We start from the raw sequence: 20,024 nt of genomic DNA, 5'->3' as shown, positions 1-20,024 counted from the left end.
TCCGGAAATGGGAGGTTCTTGAGATCATTTGAAACAACATTTTCCTTTGCAATAATGGCGTCCGCAGCGAAAAACATGGACCAATCAGAGCGCGACCTAGACGCGAGTTGACACAGTCGGCCGGCGCGCCAATTGTCAATTGGCCGACTGTGTCAACTCGCGTCTAGGTCGCGCTCTGATTGGTCCATGTTTTTCGCTGCGGACGCCATTATTGCAAAGGAAAATGTTGTTTCAAATGATCTCAAGAACCTCCCATTTCCGGATGTTGAAGGAATTTTGAGACAGCCTGTATAGATGCATTTGAATACGCATTTTATTTCGAAATCGGAATTCGGATCGTTTCATTTCGATAGAGTCTATATACAGAGTCGGTAATTCAGAACAGTAGATAGAAAAATGCATTGCATACAATTGCATATGCATAAATATAATACACCGTGATCTGTACTGATATAGTGGTGGCAGAAAAGACCCCGGGCGTGAACACTCTCATATCTTCTCTGTCCGAGGTTACGTCTTCTCTACATAGTTTACACGATTATGTCCATTTTCTATTTAATAGAGGCCCAACGATAAAATTCGCGCAAGGATAACATTTGTTTTAATATCGTATAAGCAGGTCATAATACGTCCAAACTTCAAAAGATCATGTCTAAAAGCAAACTTCACCATCAAGTTGACAGCAGCATTGTCGCAGTGAAAAGCAAAGTAAGCTACTTTCTAATCGCTTCGATACATTCGCGTTACGATTTTATCGTGAAACGAGGATAAATTCTCGTTCAAACGATCTTTCAAAATATTTGTACCTTTTTTGTCTTTAATATTGTTACTTACGTTTCCCTTTTGTAGTTCGATTCTGATTGCATACGATTTTCAATCAACCGTAATGAACCTATTACTTACGACGACTTCAGAAAATCATTGGCTGAAAGACATGATATAGGCCCAGATCTGAGCTTCCTGATTAGGTATAAGGATCCAACTGACGATGGTGAAGAATTACCTATTAATAATGACAATAATTTGGCAAGAGCGTTGGTCACAGCGAAACCACTTCTAAGGATCATTATACTGAGAACGGGTAAGATACAAGATAGCCAGAATGGAAAATAATTTTAGTGATCTAAATAATTCTGGTACGAGTTCATTTCAATTTTGTTTCAATTTCTATTGAAACAAAAACGATATAGCAAAATCGTCATCTTTGATTTTTATCTTAGTTGAACACCCTCTATAAGTTGCCTGCAAATATTTATGTACATTTGTCCATTCCTATATTAATCCCTTGCACTATGGTTTATTCTACGGTTACCGTGATCAGATCTTCTTTATTAATCATAATATCCTAGAAAAAGAAAAAATCTGTGTCTATTGCATGCCTATATGTTCTCTAATGACTAGACTGTGGATCTTTATGCATTTATAGCAAAATTGAGTAGATGAAATTCAAAATTGTTGGCAAATTTTAAAAATTGAAGATGTCAACATATAATTTCTCCTCTATTAAAATCATTAAGGAATGAAATTATATTCAATTTGATTTCTATTTCTTGCAATCGATACAGACAATTTTTATTTTGCTTTATTTATGCATGATATTATAGTACATGGGGTTAATACGAAAATACTGATGATATCGCTTTGTACTTTGATGATGTTGGAATATCTATGTTTTAACACATGTGATTCATCTATTTTATATGATAGTAGATGGACTGGAAGATATAAATGGCTACGGTACAATAAAGCCCAAAAATTTAATTTCGAGCATTCTGGGTGGTTCCACACCTGGAAGACCAAAATCATTAGCAATTTCAAATCCGCACGATTTTAGGCAGGTATGTCTTACGTGTTTAACTTCAAATTAGATACATTTAGGTACGAAATATATTTATATTGTAAATTCTTTTTAATGATTCCAGGTATCAGCAATAATCGATGTGGATATATTACCGGAAACCTTTCGCCGTGTACGCTTGTTGAAACATGGCTCTGATAAGCCATTAGGGTTTTATATTAAGGATGGAGAAAGTTTTCGTATTGTATCATCTTCCACGGGTGGTCATATTGAAAAAGTACCTGGTGTATTCATCAGCAGATTGGTACCAGGTGGTTTAGCTGAAAGTACAGGGCTTTTAGCGGTGGACGACGAAGTCCTCGAAGTAAACGGCATAGAGGTTGCTGGAAAAACCCTGGACCAGGTAATTGTGATTATAGAGCCAGTTACAGTTTTTATTTCTTCAACGATTTAAGGAGGTAGGCTCCCGTTTCCGGGATTGCAAGGGTGCGGGACGCACCTTCTTATTTATAATGTAATTCGCATTATTCGGCAGCATATAGCCGTCGCAACTTTATGATAGCTACATGCGCAGCTTTATGTTTTCGAATAATGCAAATTAAAAATATTGGGTTGTTAAGGAAGTAATTTCGGTATTTTAAGGTGAAATAAAACGCAATGTTGGGAACATTTCGAAGTTCTATGAGCGCGGAATTATGAAGCTACCAGAAAGATGGCGAAACATTGTCGTACAAGATGGAAAATATTTTACTGATCAAAGTTGATTGCTTGAATAGAAAAATTGGGTTTTATTTCACCTTAAAATACCGAAATTACTTTCTTGCCAACCCAATAGGACTTTTGAGGGCAATCGCAGCCTAGATTGATCTTTTATCTAGCAATTTTGACTACTTGAAATCCCCATCTTTGCATTATTGAGAAATGAGAAGGCACATCCCGCCCCCTTGTAATTCTAGAAACGGGTCTAGTTCCTTAAATCGATATATGTTGAAACAATGTACTCATACAATTTGAATTTATTTGTTCGCTGTGTTAGGTTACCGATATGATGATTGCAAATTCTAGCAATCTTATAATAACAGTAAAACCTGCCAATCAACGGGCAGCGTTAACTGCTCCAAGACGTGGATCATTTTCGCGTAATAGTCAATTATCGTCTGGAAGTCATCAATCGACGCAAAGTGCTGCGACTGGAAGTGACGAAGATGCAGACGAAATTGTGGATTTAACTGGCGTAAATTTGCAGGATGATGCAACAACCTCTACTTCTCAACATCACCACTACCATCATCATCACCATCACCAAAATCATTTTAATCATGACCAGGGTGTGCTACATTTATAAATGGCAAGTAGTGCAAATTTTAATTTGTACTTCGTCATGCTCAACTGAACACAATTAATATGTTCGTTCGTAATGAGAAAATTGTTAGAAATAAGTAAAAAAATATAACATGACAATAACAAGTTAAAGGAAAGGCAGGTAAAGCATTGAAGAATCGTGTGGTTATCATTTTAACAATTTAGTATATGTATTATGTCACAGAATGAATCTGTTGAGTAGCATATTCTCAAAAGATTTATATCTGGTGCTTCTCATCTCAACATGATTAGCTTCAAATCATTATTTTACATAATGCATCAATTTATCTCTGGTCATATTCTTCTGAAGTTAAATGCAGTTTAGAATATATTGGTAAATGTATTAAAATAGTGCTTCATGTATTGAATTTTTGTATTACTATGGAGCAGCTAAAACGAAGCAAGCATATTCTTTTTAAAGATCGGAGTTGTTAGTATTTGTTTAATGTATATTCTTTATTCCAATATTTTCATAAGGAAATATTAATACTAGATGCAAGAAGTATTAAGATACCGAATTTGTTTGCAACATACAAAGATATTTATTATTACAAAAACTAAAAAAAAAAAAACAAATACAATTAAGAACCAATAGTATCACTAAAATTGAAAAACAGTAATACTTTGATATAGATTGTTCACGTAATAATTTAGTTTTACTCGAAGAATAACATATTTTTAATGCAAAAATTACATTTTTAATTCTCTCATGTGAACTATTTGAGCGAAGTATACGCAAATATATCTTAAACCAATAAGAAGATAGTGATACAAATATTGACTGTGCATAAAAGTATTATTCGAAGGCAGCAATGTTATTAAGGTATTAAAATATCGTTTTAGTACTTATCGTTCGAAACCTAAAGTGTACTTAAAGAATGAAATGCGCTAAGGATGCAGTTAATATTGCAAGAATTTCCTATTTTTCTTTTTTACATCATGTTTTACAATTATTACTTAAATCGAAACATGGTTTGTAATTATATTTATTAGGAATTTATTGATTACTTTGTAACACATTCATCTTTTAATCGATCTTGATGAATTTTTTCGTGTACATAATGCAGATAACGAAGTTCGATAACTTAATAGTAGAGGACTTTCTTCAATAATGGAAATATGTATATAATAAAGGGCAATCTAAAAGGATGGTATGCCAATATCAACATTTCATTGGAATACAAGAATAATAAGAAAAGCAACTCGAGTGGCCTTATGTACAGATCATTCCAAATATATTTTGCAAAGTTGCAAAGTAGAAACTATTCTATTATAATTCATTCAAACACGTCTATTCGTGTATGTATTCTGTTTATTCCACTGCATGTTTAGAGTGTTGAAGTTTTTGAATTTTAATTCCATTTTTATAAATGTTATTTGTTGTCTAATTGAGCACTAGATATTGAAGTATAATGTACTTTACAAATTTTAGATATAAGTGGAATTTTAAAAGATAAGAAACATATTTATACACATGTAAAATATTTTCTTTACATAATTGTGCCTTCACCGTTCCGTCTATAACTATAACAACTGGATTGTGATAGATTGTATCGCATTCCATTTACATAGTATTTTTATAGTGCAAGAAAAATACAACCATGTGTCGCACTGATATGTATTATTATTTTAAAGAGATACATACAGAGCCTTATTAGCTACACAGCGAAACAAGTACACATTCGCTTGATCATATTGCTTTATAAACCGGTAAAGAGAATATATGTACATATGAAAGAGATATAAATCTTATTATACAATTATGTACCTTCTATTGTAGACTTAAATCTTCGAATATTTTAGTTGTTGAGAATCACAGAAAAATATATTTCTACATTGCAACTATTATCAAAATTACGGGTTGAATTCCATGTTGAAAGTGACATGTATGCAAAAAATGAAATATAGTATTTTGTAAGAGTTGTATTTATCTTGTATAACTTCGTGTACGAAAGATAACATTTTACAATGTTATGAAATAAATTAGTACATAGTCGTAAGTAGAAAATTATGTTGATTCAATTAAAAAAAAATGATGTACTTCATCATTATTAGACTGCGGATCTTTATGCAAAATAAAAAATGTTTGCATTGATTGCTAGACACAGGAACCATGTAAAAATTTCATTCTTTTGTTAATTATCTTATTAAAGTAAAACTAATATACTGGTGGCCTTAAATCTTTTTAATACCTCCACTGTTTTAAATTGTACGTGCCCATTTTTGTCATAAATGCATAAAATCCGCAGTCTAATCATTTATAAATTGGTAGCATTTTGTACTTAAATAAAGTATACACGTATTAGTAAATATATTTGTTATATCGGTGAGTTCTTAATTGAAATGTATAGTCACTCTGATATAATTTCTATATCTCATGTAATCGAAACATGTTACGAGATTTACATTGCATGCACATTGTATTTTGTAACGTCGGTAGAAACTTATTGAAAATTACAAAACATACTACTTATTTGTAATGACATAACTCTTTTTAATGGCAGCTTATAAAATAAACTATTTTATTGTATAAATAGATGAATTTTATTACTATCACCTTTATATTACATATTACATACTAATAATGCTAAACATTGTTTTTTTTCTGTGGTAACTATGGAATATAAATAGATACGATTAAATGAGTAATACGGTATACTTTGTAAATTAATCTTTGCTTCTAATAAACAAATTTGACTCTTCCAGTTATATGTATAGTAGTAATAAATGTATAAACTGGAGAGAATCAGTTAAAAATACGAGTAAAGAACATGTCGTATGCGGAGCATGGACCCCGAATATTCTTAGCTGGTAAACCGAACACTGGAATACCTTTGACATATGGTGATTATGTTCTGCCACGAAAAAGGTTGGAAGGTCGATTAAAGTTGCATGATTCTTGTTCAGATATTAGAGCCTGGAGTCCAAATTCTTTGGAGACTTCGCGTTATTTTCGTGAACTTAATGAACACGATAGTTCAGTATGTATATATTTAATTGCGAACGCAGACGTATCAAGACTGAATTTAAATAATATTATTTGTTCTTGCAGATAGGAAAAATAATACCAGTAAATGTAGTTGTCGATAATATAATTCGACTGAATTCACATACACAAACTGAACTACAAATAGTTAAAAAGGAGCTGCAAAAGTACAAAAGTTTAAAACTTACCCCTAAACAAGAAGAACAATTACAAAATTTAGTGAGCTGTTTTCTACGTATATTTGAATGTTTAATAGTTACCAAACATTTCATATTTCTTTGTAGAAACGTAATCAAAAGTTCAAGGAATCAGTCCCCATAGTTCATTCAAATTCATGCTTATCAATTCATCTACCTACCGAAAGAAATTTCCAAAATGATAATGATAAGTTTACTTTTGTCAATCAATCTACACAATTGCGCCCTTATTCTTTAACTGCGTTCAATACGCAATCATCCAAGAGTAACCATGCCTTAGTATCACAGTTTAGACCTGATCCTAGAACACTCCTTACTGAAGGTATAGTAAATGATTATCCACAATTTATAAACTATTGGGTTGAAAAGAAAGTTCGTAGCGTTTTCAAATTAAGAATTGGAGATAAAATTAAATGAATATGTTATTGAATAAATCTATGAACAAATATCTGAATTTTAGCTTTCAATTTTATAATCTATATAAACGCCACGAACTTTCGTTCCAACCCAATATTATTTGTAATTTCATTCATTCCACTTTAAACTTAGATTTTTACTTTACAGATTATATTGAAAGGGCACCGCGATGGGTTGAATATATTGATATAGCTTTACAAGTATGAAAACTATATTATAATTTTGTGCTGCAATTTTTTCATTAATAGACGTTTTCCTAATACAGGTAGAACAAGAAACGCACGATGTAGGAGTACAGTTTGATGGACAAGTTGACAAATATTTAAATAAAATTATAACTACATCTGTATGAATATATGCTATTATACTATTTACTATACTATTTAAATAATATATTTATGCGAATACTGTTGTGTGTGTAGGCAATGTCACAAACATCATTTACATATAAGTCTAGCGAGGAAGATAATAATCTAATGGAATCAGATAAAATCAATTTTGAAACAAATAATTACGAAGAAGATAGCTTAGAATGCGACACATCCTGTAGCGGAAGTTCTCAGGACATTGGAACTTTGTCGAAGTCTAATAGTGAATTAACGGAATCTGATAAAAGCATTATTATTCAGAAAGACTCTGAGATTATTGCTTTGAAGCATAAACTTCGTGTATGAATCATTATAATAATAGACGATTTCTGCATTTTATATATGAACATACATATATACTTTTTAAAGGCATGGGATCTTGAGTTGGATGAAGTACAAGGGTTGAATAAAAAATTAGAGATTTCTTTACAAGAAAAGGAAGACTATATAAATGCTCAAAAAGAAAATCTTGAAGCAAGTATATTATATCCTCCTTTGTAATAGTTTGTAATAGCGTTATAGGTAATCAATATCTGATGATTCTTAAACAGATATTGCGCGATAAATTGATTCAGATAGAACGTGAATATAATTGTGAAATAGAAGATTTAAAAACAAAGGTAATATATATATGTATATATATATATATACTTTGTACACTACTCAATATTGTATATATACTGTTTGTTTTAGCTACATAATTGTAAATACCTAATTAACCAGCTTAAACAAGATCTGAGTAAAAAATGTGAAAGTTGTCACTTACATTTGAAGGAAATAGAGAAACTGAAATTATATGCTGAAGAAGCGTCAACATTAAGATTGGACCGAGAATTACTTTTAGTTAGTTTCTGCTTGTAATTAATATATATTAATGTACAATCTATCTAAGAATCTAAGAAATTTTATTTATTATTTTTACATTACAGCAAAAATTACAAAAAATGGAGGAACTATCTGAGAAAGTGGAGAAATATGATTTAGCATTAAGTCGATTAAAAAAAGTACAACATGAGAAAGATTGCATACTTGCAGACCAAGAGAAAGAAATCAAACAATTATTAGCATTGATAAGCAAGACTACTGTTACTTATGAGGAACAGGTATATATACATTATTATTCTGCCTTATTTATATCAACACAGCAAATATACTTCATTATTTTATAACTACTTTGTCCAATAATAATTAGGAAAACACAAAACGCATGATAGAAAGTTTAGAAACGGAAATTTGCGAGAAAAATATGAAAATTTCTCAGTATGAACAACAATTTGTGTCAATGAAACGAGAAACAAGCGAATTCGTCAATAATTTAAAGCACGCTTTAAATAACTTGGAAGAATTTAATGGCTTTTGTGAAGATGTTTATAATTGTGAGAACTGCAACTTAGATATTACTGCAGAAGCAAATCATTTATTGTACAATATAAATGTTATCATGACAAGATTTCAAAGTTATAAAATAGAACGTCAGAATCTATTGCAACAAATCGAAAATTTAAAACATTCCGTAGAAGACGATAAACACCAAATTTATTTCAATCAGAGTTTGAGAAATATGATTTCAGACATTTTAAAATGCGAATCAGAAGTAAATACAAGAAACACAGGTAAGATTATTAATTCAATCTTATTTACGAAGAATATATATATAATGATTATTAATAGATATTTGTTTTATATAGATAGAAAGGATAGTATAATTGTATTAAATGTGAGACAAAATAAATGTAATTGGAATGAAATAGAATGCGAGGACATATCCAACTCTGTTAATAGTGAACATTCATCCAATGGAATGGCTGATAATGTATTATCGATGACAAACTTAAAAATTTAACTTTTCTTTCAGTCAACTTGTCTTTCTTAGACAATGAGCGTAATCGTATAATTGTCATTTTAGGAATACAATAATTACATCATCAAATTAAGTAAAAAGAATAGCATGAATGAAATTGATAAAGAAATACTTGAATATTTTTCACACTTTATACTCAAATTACGCTTTCTTACTAAAAAGTTACAAGTATACCTTGAAGTTGAACGGCCTTTGATGATTAAACAAATATACAATTTTTATGAAATGCTTCAAGAGACCGAATCAGCTATTAACGATTCCCAAGGTGTTATCCATTTTTATGTTTATAAAATGTTTATTAATACTAAATATGTACACTTATAAAATACTAAATATCAATATATTATATACTTATGCTATTTCTTTTATCAGATTTAGCCTTGAAGAAACAACGAATTTCGGAATTAGATGTTTTACTTAATGAAAGGCGAACGAAATACGAAACTTATATGACACACTTACCCAATGATTTGTCCCAAATTCAAATTAAAATCATCGAATTTATTAAGACAATCTTAAATCAATTGTTGAATGCAATATTATACGTGGAAAAAAATAATTTATCAAATAAGCGAATTGATGAAGCCTTTAAATCATATTTTAAATCCTACATTAGTAGTATGCGTGCAGTTATTCAAGGTACTTTCCAAAAAAAAAAATTTTTTCTTCTATTTTTCAAAACTACTGAGATAATGGTTGAAAATGCTATTGACAAGGTGCTGGTGACCAACGCACGCAAATACTCGAAAAAATAGAAGAACAGCAACAAGAACTGCAGAAGAAAAACGAAGAAATTGTTGAATTGAAGGAAGAAGTTGCACAGTATGCTAGAAAAGGTGAAGGAGATAGTATACGTGCAGGAGAGAACAATGCACTCCTTAAAGAACAATTAGTAAACGTAGAAATGGATCTTTGTGCGAAAGATGAGTTCATTCTACAGTTAGAAGAACAAAAAAGATCACTTGAAATTGAACTATCCAAGTCTAACGAAGATTATAATACACTGAAATCGCAGAATAAGAATTATGAAAAAGAATTAGAATTAAAAACGACACAGCTAAAAGAATCTCAACTGTATTTGGATACAGCAGGAAAAGAAAAACATGAAATAGAAATGGAGTAATATATATTATATTATATAATATAGTTCTGTGTGAACATTAGCTTCAATTAATTAAGTGCAATTTATTATTACAGGTTCCTGGATCTACAATCAGAAAACTCTAACTTGAAAAAGAAACTTATATTAGCAAACACAACGATTTCTAGCAATGATGATACATTAGGACAATTATACAGTGATTTTAACAAAGAGATTTTTGAACATAAGAACAAAATGGCAGAACAGTGTTGCGAAATTGAAAGTTTAAAAGATGAAAATACTCTGCTGAATAAAAAATTGAGAAACGCTGAAAATAAACTTTCCGAATTGAATCAAACAATTTTATCTTTGAACGAACAAAATGATAAGATTGATATGATATACTCATTGCAAGAAGATTTTGCAAGATTAGACAAAAATGAGAAGAAATTAAAGACTGAATTGAATAATTTGAAGACGCAACTCGTAATTGAACAAAACAACACTAAAAAAGCTGATAGTAATTTGAGTGAATACGAGCGTAAAAATGAAAAATTGAAACAAAATGTAGAATATTTGAAAAATCAAAATTCTGAACTGTCGCTTAAACGTTACACTGAAACAGTTGAAGAAAAATTAAAAAGTAGATTATACACTTTGTCTACTAAAATACATGAAAAAATATTTAATTTCAGCAAACTATTTGATTTGGAAGAACACGTATCGAATGAGCAATCTGATGAGAACTTGAAAGATGAATACTTGGTTAATAAAATGATTTATTATGTTATATTCTTATCTATTTTATTTGTTACTAATATGCTCGTTTTATTTATAGAAGTATCAAAATATAAATGAAAATTTGAAGTCAAGTAGAAATCAGAAAAAAGAAATGAAGGAAAATGAGATAGAAGAAGTTCAGAATGAGCAACTTTGTAATAGTATGAATGTAGAGTGTGAAATACTAAAAGGTAATTATGCAATGTTTCAACGATTAAATCTTTTATATGACGACGGATATTAAATGTACAATATGAAATGAAACATCTAGAAACCAGAGATAAAGACTATCAAAGCGAATATCAAAAGCTCCTCCGACAGATAGAAATGAAAGATTCTGAAATACGAGATTTTCGAGATACTATAAGTCATTTAAAACAAGAAAACACCAATCTTTGTATTGACCTTAAAGTAGTTATTATTATATTAGTTTTTAATTAATTCTTCATTCCATTATATACTACATGATAAATTCATTTATTCTGATTTAAAAATACTATATAGTCGCAAACAGAACAATACCAAGGTAAGATAACAATAATGAAGAAGAACTATGACAGCAGTTTAAATAAATATCGTTTATGGCACGAAAAATATGTTGATATCTTACAAAAACGATTTGAAGATGATATGAATAATGAAAGAACATTTGATTCCCAAAATTGGTTACAAGTATGTTATATATATATACGCAATATATATATAATATATATATATATTATTTTCAATACAAATCATATTTCGTCTTTTAGTCATTGGATATGAAGGAATTAATGGAACTCTATGAACGCATAACTATGATTATCGACAACGACTCAAATTTTATTCAAATGAAAGCTGAACATCGACAATTTTACGAGAATAACGTGCATAAAGAATTTTATCAACTTAACGAAACACAAAAACATACAAATATATACGAAAAAGGTAATTCAACAATGTATTTAGGTGATTTTCATATTTATCTAGTTCCAACATGTTAACTTATATGAGTTTCAATTTAAAAGAAGTGCCAAATAAATTGGATTCGACAGTTTTAAGAGATGAAAATAATTCATACTTACGAAATCAATGGCAATTTATTTTTACAAGTCAAACCCCGAAATATTCAGTACAGCAAACACAAGATTACAAATTAAGTTTAGAAGAAGATTATGGGTAATGTATTAGTATTACTTCGTCTTATAAGTACTATATAATTGCATTGTGACTTTATATTGTAGATGTGTTGATGATAGGAAGATTCCTGAATTAGAAAATAAATATGAACAAGAAAAACAAAGAGTTAAAGACAGTACTGTAAGTTTATTCTTCCTAAAAATCCTAATTGCATCTTAGTATATTTTATGTGAAGTACATTTATTATCTGGTTGTATACTTTTATCTGCAGTTTGATCAGCAAAGGTGGAACTTCATTAATCAGTGTAGTGTGTATCACAAAATGAGCAATAATTATGACTGTCCAAAATCCTATCACGCGGACTGAATTTAAAAAAAAGAAATATTTGTTACTGAATAAGTTGTTTTTTACAAAAAAAATTGCCGCTTTGTACTTTTTATATTTGCAATACTGCATTTACTGCATTAAGGTTTGTACAAGTTTTAATTTTAAAGGAGTATTTTTCAAGACAACAGTTTATAAACTTCTAATAAAATGGACAAAAACACGAATTTATGAATTGAAATTTAATTTATTCACAATAAATTACTTGTCAGGACATTGTTTTTATAAATAAATTTTTTCGAATTTCTAATTCTTAAAATATAATTACATTTTAACAGACTATGTAGAAGTTATAATAAAAGAAATAAATGGAAAAAAAATTTGATTGTAACTTGAAGGAACAGTTATAGAATTTTAAAATTATAAAAGTTTTATACTTGCATGATAGCTGTATGCATAGATTTACATCATGCAATAACCATCTCTTCTTTTAAAGCCGATACAAGTTCGGACTCTGAGGCAGTAAATAGTAAGCTTTCAAAGCTACGACAATTTGATACAAAATCAAAAGCACTTTCATATGACAAGATCTCATTTTTCAATTCTTTCAACTTTACTATACCATTTTTGTGAATTTTCAAATTTCTTTTTCTATATCTAACTGCAGTAATCATTTTATCCAAAGTATAATGTAGCCATAAAATATTTGAATAGGGTTCAAATTTTTGCCAATTATTTCTGAAATAATTCGTGTGTAAGTATTCAATATAATACTTTCTGTAAAAATTATAAATTGTACATGTATACTTACTTGATCTTATCCCTCATCAAACGATATATTTCAAACTGATATTCTCCCTGTGCTGTAAAAAGACTAGGGTCAGATGCAAGATCATTAAATACGCTACATCCTTGATATGTTACTCTTGAAAGTGTAAAATCTATGATAGACACCTATAACAAAAAAAACCTGATATTTGAATTCATTTCAAAATATTTTGCTTTTCAATGAAAAAATAATTTACGATATTGATGTACCTTTACGCCCTTACTAACAAGTTGAATTTTTGTTTTTCCTAGCTTGTAGTGTACATGAGATTCAGTTGTTGGAGATATTAATATATTACCCCAATGTAAGTCTCTATGCTCAAATTCAACAGCTTTCTCCGCAACTGCCAAAGCTAATGCCGCCTAAAGTAGTAGTAAATAAACGTGTAAATATAATTAAAGAATAAATTAATTAAGTCATAATTAAGAAATATTCGAACCTGTATGAATAAAGCATAAGCTTCGTCTGCTGAAGGAAACACAAATGCCTCCAAGTCTTGACCACCATGACCAAGTTCTAAAATAATATATAATTGATTCTCGTTAAACATAGATGGACAATCATTTTCAGAGTGTTTCTCTTCATCATAAATAGTCCAAAGGTCCACTAGCTTTTTTGGATACTCTCCCTTAAGACATTTAATGTTTTTTACTTCTACAAAACCGTCCGTGTTATATTTTGTATTAAATCGCAGATTGTGCAATTCCCTAAAAATGTATTTAATTAAACATCGATACTCTAATTACGTTGCATAACAACTTTATAATTACGTTGCAATAACAATTTCTGATAGTATCTCGTGAAACTTCTTTTGCGGCTCTCCATTGACGTATTCGTTGCCTTCGATGGGAATAATTTTTATAACAGACTTTTCATCACCGAGTTCATAAAGAAAAACTTCACCGTATACACCTTCGCCAATTTTTCGACAGTGACTCAAGTATCTAGTAAATAAAAATTATATTGACAGATGTTGAAATATTTTCACAATGTAGGTAAACGTGTATACTCACGAATCTGAAAAATATATTGAAAATGGTATAAAATCTTGCTGTAGGCATCTTCCAAGGATGACTTCTTTTGCTGGTGAGATCACATATTCGTCGGTAATGTGACCATCGATATCATCATTTTGAATATTGCACAAAGAAGATTTTCGAGGATCTATCAAAATATATTTGTGAATCTTACAGAAATATATTATTCCACATTTCACCTTTAGTTGAACAAAGTAACAAATTAACTTACTACTTAATAATGTAAATCTCTGACTTTTCACAGGAACAATACCATAAACTTCAAGAAATGAAGCATCTTCTATTGATTTTACAGTCTTATTAATTGGAACAACACGTACTGATATTCTTCTGGTAAGACGCCCTAAGCTCGTAGAATCACAGGTTCTGCCTTTTTTATTAATCAATTCATGTTCAGATTGACTGATTGTCTCATGACTTGCTTGCAGATTTTTATCACTTTCAGTTTTTCTTATACAACTGTGGAAGACGCCTGCACATAAAAAAAAAACTTCAATAATCAATCTTGTAATCATAAATCTGGGTTATTTGTTCATACATTAATTATAGGGCCTACCCATTTATAAAATCTTTTCGCATTTTTATATTAAAAATGTATACTTGTCACAAAATATTTGCTTACAAAAAGATGTGTAAAAAAAAGTATATAACAAGTACAGTATAAACACATATGTACTTTGAATATGAAAAATATTGAGATATTAATGTTACAGGTTAATAAACCACAAAATAGAATTTTGTTCTGTCAAATATAAAAAGGAATGATATTCAAATGTTTTTACACGTTATATCCCAGCTTTTTTGATATTGTAAACACACTAATGCAAACTGTAAAAAATTTTTCATCAATTCAAATATTGTCAATTATATTAAAGAATACTCGCATAATATTGAAAATTATATTAAAGAATACTCTCTCTCTACAGAAATGTAAATATTTTACAATTACCTTCTTTTTGCATATTGAAGACGTCAATAACACTTTGTCTCCATTGTTTACCTTTTCCAATTGATAATTTATCTAAATTTGATTCGCTTGGGATATTATTCAAAATAGATAATGATCTTGTCCATGACTTTCCCGGCTTCAGATATATAGGTCTCTCTATTTGTGCCGATATATTAAGGATAGATGTTTCCTGTATATTTTCTAATGATTTTAATGTTTTTCTAGATAGATTTGTTCTTCTAGTATCTGTTACTCTTTTCTCTGATAGCCTAGTTCTCTTCAATCGAAAACTATTAGTAACATCTTCTGAAATATTATCTAAGTCAAGCTCCCATTTACGATATTGTTTTCTTCTTCTTGTAATTCTAAACGGATCTTGTAGTTGTAACGAAATTATACAAGGTTCAAGAGCATTACTACTTTTGTTATTAATTGCAATAGTACTGTTTGCATTTAATTTATCATCTATCGTACTGAAATCTTTAGTTTCCTTGGATGTACTTGTACAGTTTTGTACGTATAATGTACTTGTACATAAGTTTTCAACATCTAATCCTTCAGTCTTTGATTTACACTCTTCAGCATCAAGTGAAATATTTGTGCCCTGCAGTTTACTTGTTGGTAATACATCACATGATTTTTCTTCTATTTCGCTATCGTATACATGTGAAACCGATGTTTTACACGACTTTGTAACATCAGAACACATTGTGTCGCTTAATTCTTTATAGTTATTTATTAAATTATTTTTAGCACTAATGTTACATAATGAATTCTTATCGTCTTCATTTGTATTGTCAAATAAGGAACGTGATCCCTCTGGATCAACAGAAAAATTGAGATGTTTTTTCTGTTCTCTATTTGTTATTACATGTTCATCTATTAATAAAGGAGGCTCATTCCACAGATCTTTATCTTTCTTCTTACTTGTTGAAATACTTTCCTCTATATCACAGAATTTTTCAGATGCTTCTTGTGTCATGCTAACACAGCTCAATTCAATTGAAAGGATACTCTTATCCTTTTGCAATCTTCCCAATTTATTTAAGCTACATTTACTACTATCCGATGCATCTATTCGTTTAACGAACAACTTTCTCTTGTTTTCTTTTAACACATGTTCTTTTGATGTGTCAGATTGTTCGCACACATTTGTATTTAACTGCACATCTTTCGAAGAAACCAAGTTTGTATTGTTCACACTAACTGAACTGTTACGTGTATATCTTACAGGTTCATTGAATATTTTATTGTATGTAATAGGAATCGGTGATAAAGTAATTATATGAGTAGAAGGTCTTATTGGTTTACTAGAAGGTGTACTACTAACTACATTTCCAATAGAATGCAATGGCTTCACGAATAAAGATGCTTCAAGATGTTCTATTTTGACAAAACAATTTTTTAGGGGCACGTTACTACATTTTAAATTGCCAACGTTTGCTTCAATAACTTCAACACTTTTTGATTGTTCTTTTGATATCTTTCCCTTGTTATTTCTTTCTTTTTGTTTCATATTAGTATTCTGATCCAATATTTTTGTATCATTATTGTCATTACTTTTTAACTCTAAGGACAATTCTATAGAATGAACATTCTTGTTTCTCTTTCCTTTGTATACTTTCTTTTTATAAATACTATGTTCTCTTACCTAGTCGTTTGAAAGATTTCCATTAATAATTTTTCTCAAGTACAAATACATTCGTAACAGATATTACAGTTCCTTTATAATCAAATTCAATTACTATTGGGTTAGAACGAAAGTTCGTAGTGTTTGTAAATTAAAATTGAAAGCTAAAATCCAGATATTTATTCATAGATTTATTCAATAACATATTTTCCATTCTGTTCTATTACTTTTTGCCATTTTCGAGGCAACTTCTTGTGTTATTGAATAAACATATGAATACCTTAATTTTATCTTAGATTCTTAATTTGAAGATGCTACGAACTTTCTTTTCGTAGCAATATTTAAATACATTCAATCAAACTTACTCTAGTCTTCCCAATTATTGGCGAGTTCTCCTGTATATGTTTTTTGACAATTTTTTTTTTCACCTTGACCTTTCTCTGTGGTCTTTTCCTTAAGTTATGCTTTATATTAACATTGCTTGCCTCAAGACCAATTTCTTGGCTGCGAGGCCGAAATAAGTAGATACTACTAACATTGTTTGCCTCCGTGTCTTTATACAATAAACATTTATCGTCAATTATCGAAGATACGTTACTACTCGAAACAGAACTGTTTCCTTTACTTCTCTTCGACGCTTTGGTAGTGTCTGATTTAGATGGTTGTTCCAAAGCTCTGTAAACAGAAAAAGTTAGAAACTAGATGGATCAAAACCATGATATCAATAAAATAAATTACCTGGTATTTTTCAGAAGTTTGTCAAACGTTGTGTCGAAAGGATCACAAAACACGGAATTGTTATTATCACTCAACTCAATCACACTCGATTCTTTCGAAATATTTATTACGGGAATATGTAATTTTTTTAATGAAACTGTAACTTCTTTGCATTTTTCTTTACCATAGGTACGAATTGGTAATTTACGATACATTTTAATAACTTCTTTCTTATAGTACTTTATGAATATACATATGTAAATAAGACTTGTTTTGTTCTTTCTTTTCGAAGATAATATGAATATTCTATGTTTTCATATAAAATCGTGTGAACATACACTATAAAGACAAAGTTAACCAAAGTTAACACAATAAAAATGTAAATTCAAATCTCTGTAAACATATCCGTTATAAGTAAACACGCGCTTCTTTTGAAATTAAAGATGGCGAACATCGCGGAATATCGTTGCGACGGTTGCGACCCCGTGGTTGCGACATGTATTACCAGAGAGAGGATATTATTTGTATTTTCATTATATATATATAATTTATACATAAAAATAAATTCTATTGTACTATGATACCACAATATACATAATAATAATAATAATAATAATTACAAGTGACAAAATTGTTCTAAATATTTTTTGAGCGACATCAAAGGTGCCGCCCGGAGTGTCACGTGTCACCTACTCTTGTATCCCTACTGATCCCTACTCATCCCTACTCTTTAGTCTGTGTCATAAGGAAAAAGGAATAAGGAAGATTCAGTAACCTATTTGTCATTGTTGGATGCATATAAAATGTGGTCGAAATTATATAAAGAAAAATTTTTGGTGAATACTATCTTATCATGACTGATCTTAAATAGTACCGCATTTGACGACGTTGAATGACAATGTCCAATTAATTAGAAGGACTTGTATGACTGACGTAGGAAATAGGAACAGATATCAAAAAATGTTTATAGTGGGTTTGACAGGTGGAATAGCTACTGGAAAAAGTAGCGTTGCCGCTGTTTTTCGCGAATGCGGTGTACCTGTCATTGATGCCGATCAAATTGCACGAAAAGGTTAGAAGTGAAATTATTTAAAATTTCTTTTAGTAATTATCGAAACATGACATTTGTATATTTTATAGAATTATTGTATTGCACAATTATTTCGATATTCTTGTTTGTAGAAAGTAGCTTTCTTGTAATTAATTATTTTTGTAATAGATAGAAATATGCATATTTCTATTATTATAATATTCATGTATACTAATTTTACATTCCAAAAATTGATTGCAGTTGTAGAACCAGGAAAACCAGCATGGCACAAAATACGAAAAGAGTTCGGTCCAGAAGTGTTCTTAGAGACAAACGAACTTAATAGAGCTAAGCTTGGCGATTTAATATTCAGCAATATAGAAATGAGAAAGAAATTAAATGCTATAACTCATCCAGACATATATAAAGAAATATACTGGCAAACATTCAAATATGTTTTACAAGGTCATCAATTCATAGTTATGGATTTGCCATTACTTTTTGAAACAGGACACATGTTGAACTACTTGCATAAAATAATTGTTGTAACATGGTGAGATGTTTGTAGTGAATATACTAAAAATAGTATATGAAAAGAAAACGCTATTAAATATCACAATAAATATCTGTTTAATTTTAGCGAGGAGGATTTGCAATTGCAACGATTAATGGAAAGAACAGGTTTTACAGAAGCCAAAGCGAAACTGAGAGTTGCTGCACAAATGCCATTGGAAAAGAAAGCAGACATGGCAAACTTTGTTATTGAAAATTCTGGTACTGAACAAGATACCAGACAACAAACTATTAAAGTCATTAACGTTTTAAGGTCTTCCAAATATCATTGGAAATTGCGTCTTTTACTTGGATTTTGTTGCACCATTTTATTAGCAGGTGTATACTGGTTCAGACACAGAAGTCTTCGTTTACTACCAACTATAGCATAAATTCACGCATTCGTGAAATACAAATGACAGTTGGCTGGAGGGAGGCTTGATGTATTGCATTTACCAAACTTACCAATAGAGCAGTATATCATAAGTTATTTCAATATATTGTAGAATTACTTGAACATATTTAAAAAATATCAATACTTATAGTATTACACTTCGTTTTGAAATATTTAAGGTTTCTTATTCTGTGCTGTATAGATATTTGTTGTTTAGTTATTTTAATAGCAAGATATTAATGTCAATGAAAGATTGCGATTAAGTAGAGTCATTTACAGTACCATATGTCAAAACGTCAAAACTATTGTTTTATATGTAAAGTGTTATAGACATATAATGATGGAATAAACAATAAAATGGAACAGGAAATTATACACCACATCTCTTGTTTACTCTTATAAAAAGAAGTTAAAAAATATCTCGTTCTTAATAAATATCTTAAAAAGTTTAAATCGAAAGAAAAAGATACCACTACTTTTCACTAAGCATTAAAAGTAAGAAGAATATCAGTTTTAATAAAGTACTTATTAACATGAAGTTATACATAAAAGGTTATACATTTGTATGCATATATATATAAAATACGGGAGT

General features: G+C 29.7%; 4 protein-coding genes across 8 annotated transcripts; 3 read left to right on the top strand and 1 right to left on the bottom strand.

Moving 5' to 3' along the window:
* The first annotated feature begins 310 nt into the window (after positions 1-310).
* Positions 311-5,694, top strand: Par-6 (partitioning defective protein 6). 2 transcript variants are annotated; one of them, XM_076441026.1, is made up of 5 exons: positions 311-708; positions 850-1,081; positions 1,711-1,838; positions 1,923-2,201; positions 2,835-5,694. In XM_076441026.1, the coding sequence occupies exons 1-5, from the start codon at positions 649-651 to the stop codon at positions 3,141-3,143; spliced, it is 1,008 nt and encodes a 335-aa protein (XP_076297141.1). In that variant the 5' UTR covers positions 311-648; the 3' UTR covers positions 3,144-5,694. The 2 variants fall into 2 exon arrangements, with proteins under 2 accessions (XP_076297141.1, XP_076297136.1); XM_076441021.1 differs by having other exon boundaries at positions 320-708; positions 1,708-1,838.
* On the bottom strand, positions 3,679-18,223 carry Haspin (haspin). Of its 2 annotated transcripts, XR_013010710.1 has the most exons (11): positions 17,478-18,223; positions 17,105-17,414; positions 15,110-16,760; positions 14,372-14,632; positions 14,137-14,287; positions 13,894-14,067; positions 13,563-13,830; positions 13,333-13,485; positions 13,106-13,248; positions 6,407-13,032; positions 3,679-6,305 (listed from the first exon to the last, which is right to left on the bottom strand). XR_013010710.1 is itself a non-coding variant. In XM_076440748.1 (10 exons), exons 1-10 carry the CDS (start codon positions 17,669-17,671, stop codon positions 12,762-12,764), a joined length of 3,576 nt encoding a protein of 1,191 aa, XP_076296863.1. In that variant the 5' UTR covers positions 17,672-18,223; the 3' UTR covers positions 3,679-12,761. The 2 variants fall into 2 exon arrangements, 1 of the variants encoding a protein (XP_076296863.1); XM_076440748.1 differs by having other exon boundaries at positions 3,679-13,032.
* On the top strand, positions 5,839-12,377 carry LOC143217030 (uncharacterized). 3 transcript variants are annotated; one of them, XM_076440720.1, is made up of 23 exons: positions 5,839-6,141; positions 6,213-6,365; positions 6,431-6,665; positions 6,908-6,960; positions 7,026-7,106; positions 7,183-7,428; positions 7,498-7,602; positions 7,680-7,748; positions 7,822-7,971; positions 8,058-8,231; positions 8,321-8,741; positions 8,817-8,941; positions 9,035-9,254; positions 9,362-9,628; positions 9,706-10,108; positions 10,187-10,835; positions 10,909-11,041; positions 11,122-11,261; positions 11,355-11,522; positions 11,603-11,777; positions 11,858-12,008; positions 12,074-12,149; positions 12,241-12,377. In XM_076440720.1, the coding sequence occupies exons 1-23, from the start codon at positions 5,932-5,934 to the stop codon at positions 12,334-12,336; spliced, it is 4,500 nt and encodes a 1,499-aa protein (XP_076296835.1). In that variant the 5' UTR covers positions 5,839-5,931; the 3' UTR covers positions 12,337-12,377. The 3 variants fall into 3 exon arrangements, with proteins under 3 accessions (XP_076296835.1, XP_076296844.1, XP_076296853.1); XM_076440729.1 differs by lacking the exons at positions 11,122-11,261; positions 11,355-11,522; positions 11,858-12,008; positions 12,074-12,149; positions 12,241-12,377 and having other exon boundaries at positions 8,321-8,941; positions 11,603-11,771; XM_076440738.1 differs by lacking the exons at positions 11,122-11,261; positions 11,603-11,777; positions 11,858-12,008; positions 12,074-12,149; positions 12,241-12,377 and having other exon boundaries at positions 8,321-8,941; positions 11,355-11,516.
* On the top strand, positions 18,181-19,807 carry Dpck (Dephospho-CoA kinase). The gene is made up of 3 exons (XM_076441154.1): positions 18,181-18,528; positions 18,748-19,039; positions 19,127-19,807. The coding sequence occupies exons 1-3, from the start codon at positions 18,381-18,383 to the stop codon at positions 19,428-19,430; spliced, it is 744 nt and encodes a 247-aa protein (XP_076297269.1). The 5' UTR covers positions 18,181-18,380; the 3' UTR covers positions 19,431-19,807.
* Positions 19,808-20,024: the final 217 nt, after the last annotated feature.

Source organism: Lasioglossum baleicum, chromosome 2 (assembly GCF_051020765.1).
Source record: "Lasioglossum baleicum chromosome 2, iyLasBale1, whole genome shotgun sequence".
NCBI classification, from domain to species: domain Eukaryota; kingdom Metazoa; phylum Arthropoda; class Insecta; order Hymenoptera; family Halictidae; genus Lasioglossum; species Lasioglossum baleicum.
This window is presented reverse-complemented; position numbering and strand designations above follow the sequence as displayed.

Coding starts and splice junctions, on each gene's coding strand:
- Dpck (XM_076441154.1), top strand. CDS start 18,381: ATGACTGACGTAGGAAATAGGAACAGATATCAAAAAATGTTTATAGTG. Junction 18,529..18,747: donor CGATCAAATTGCACGAAAAG/GTTAGAAGTGAA, acceptor AATTGATTGCAG/TTGTAGAACCAGGAAAACCA. Junction 19,040..19,126: donor AAAATAATTGTTGTAACATG/GTGAGATGTTTG, acceptor GTTTAATTTTAG/CGAGGAGGATTTGCAATTGC.
- Haspin (XM_076440748.1), bottom strand. CDS start 17,671: ATGTATCGTAAATTACCAATTCGTACCTATGGTAAAGAAAAATGCAAA. Junction 16,761..17,104: donor CAATAATTGGGAAGACTAGA/GTAAGTTTGATT, acceptor TCAAACGACTAG/GTAAGAGAACATAGTATTTA. Junction 13,486..13,562: donor CTTATGCTTTATTCATACAG/GTTCGAATATTT, acceptor CTACTACTTTAG/GCGGCATTAGCTTTGGCAGT.
- LOC143217030 (XM_076440720.1), top strand. CDS start 5,932: ATGTCGTATGCGGAGCATGGACCCCGAATATTCTTAGCTGGTAAACCG. Junction 6,666..6,907: donor TAGAACACTCCTTACTGAAG/GTATAGTAAATG, acceptor TTTACTTTACAG/ATTATATTGAAAGGGCACCG. Junction 7,429..7,497: donor CTTTGAAGCATAAACTTCGT/GTATGAATCATT, acceptor TACTTTTTAAAG/GCATGGGATCTTGAGTTGGA.
- Par-6 (XM_076441021.1), top strand. CDS start 649: ATGTCTAAAAGCAAACTTCACCATCAAGTTGACAGCAGCATTGTCGCA. Junction 709..849: donor TTGTCGCAGTGAAAAGCAAA/GTAAGCTACTTT, acceptor TCCCTTTTGTAG/TTCGATTCTGATTGCATACG. Junction 1,839..1,922: donor ATCCGCACGATTTTAGGCAG/GTATGTCTTACG, acceptor TAATGATTCCAG/GTATCAGCAATAATCGATGT.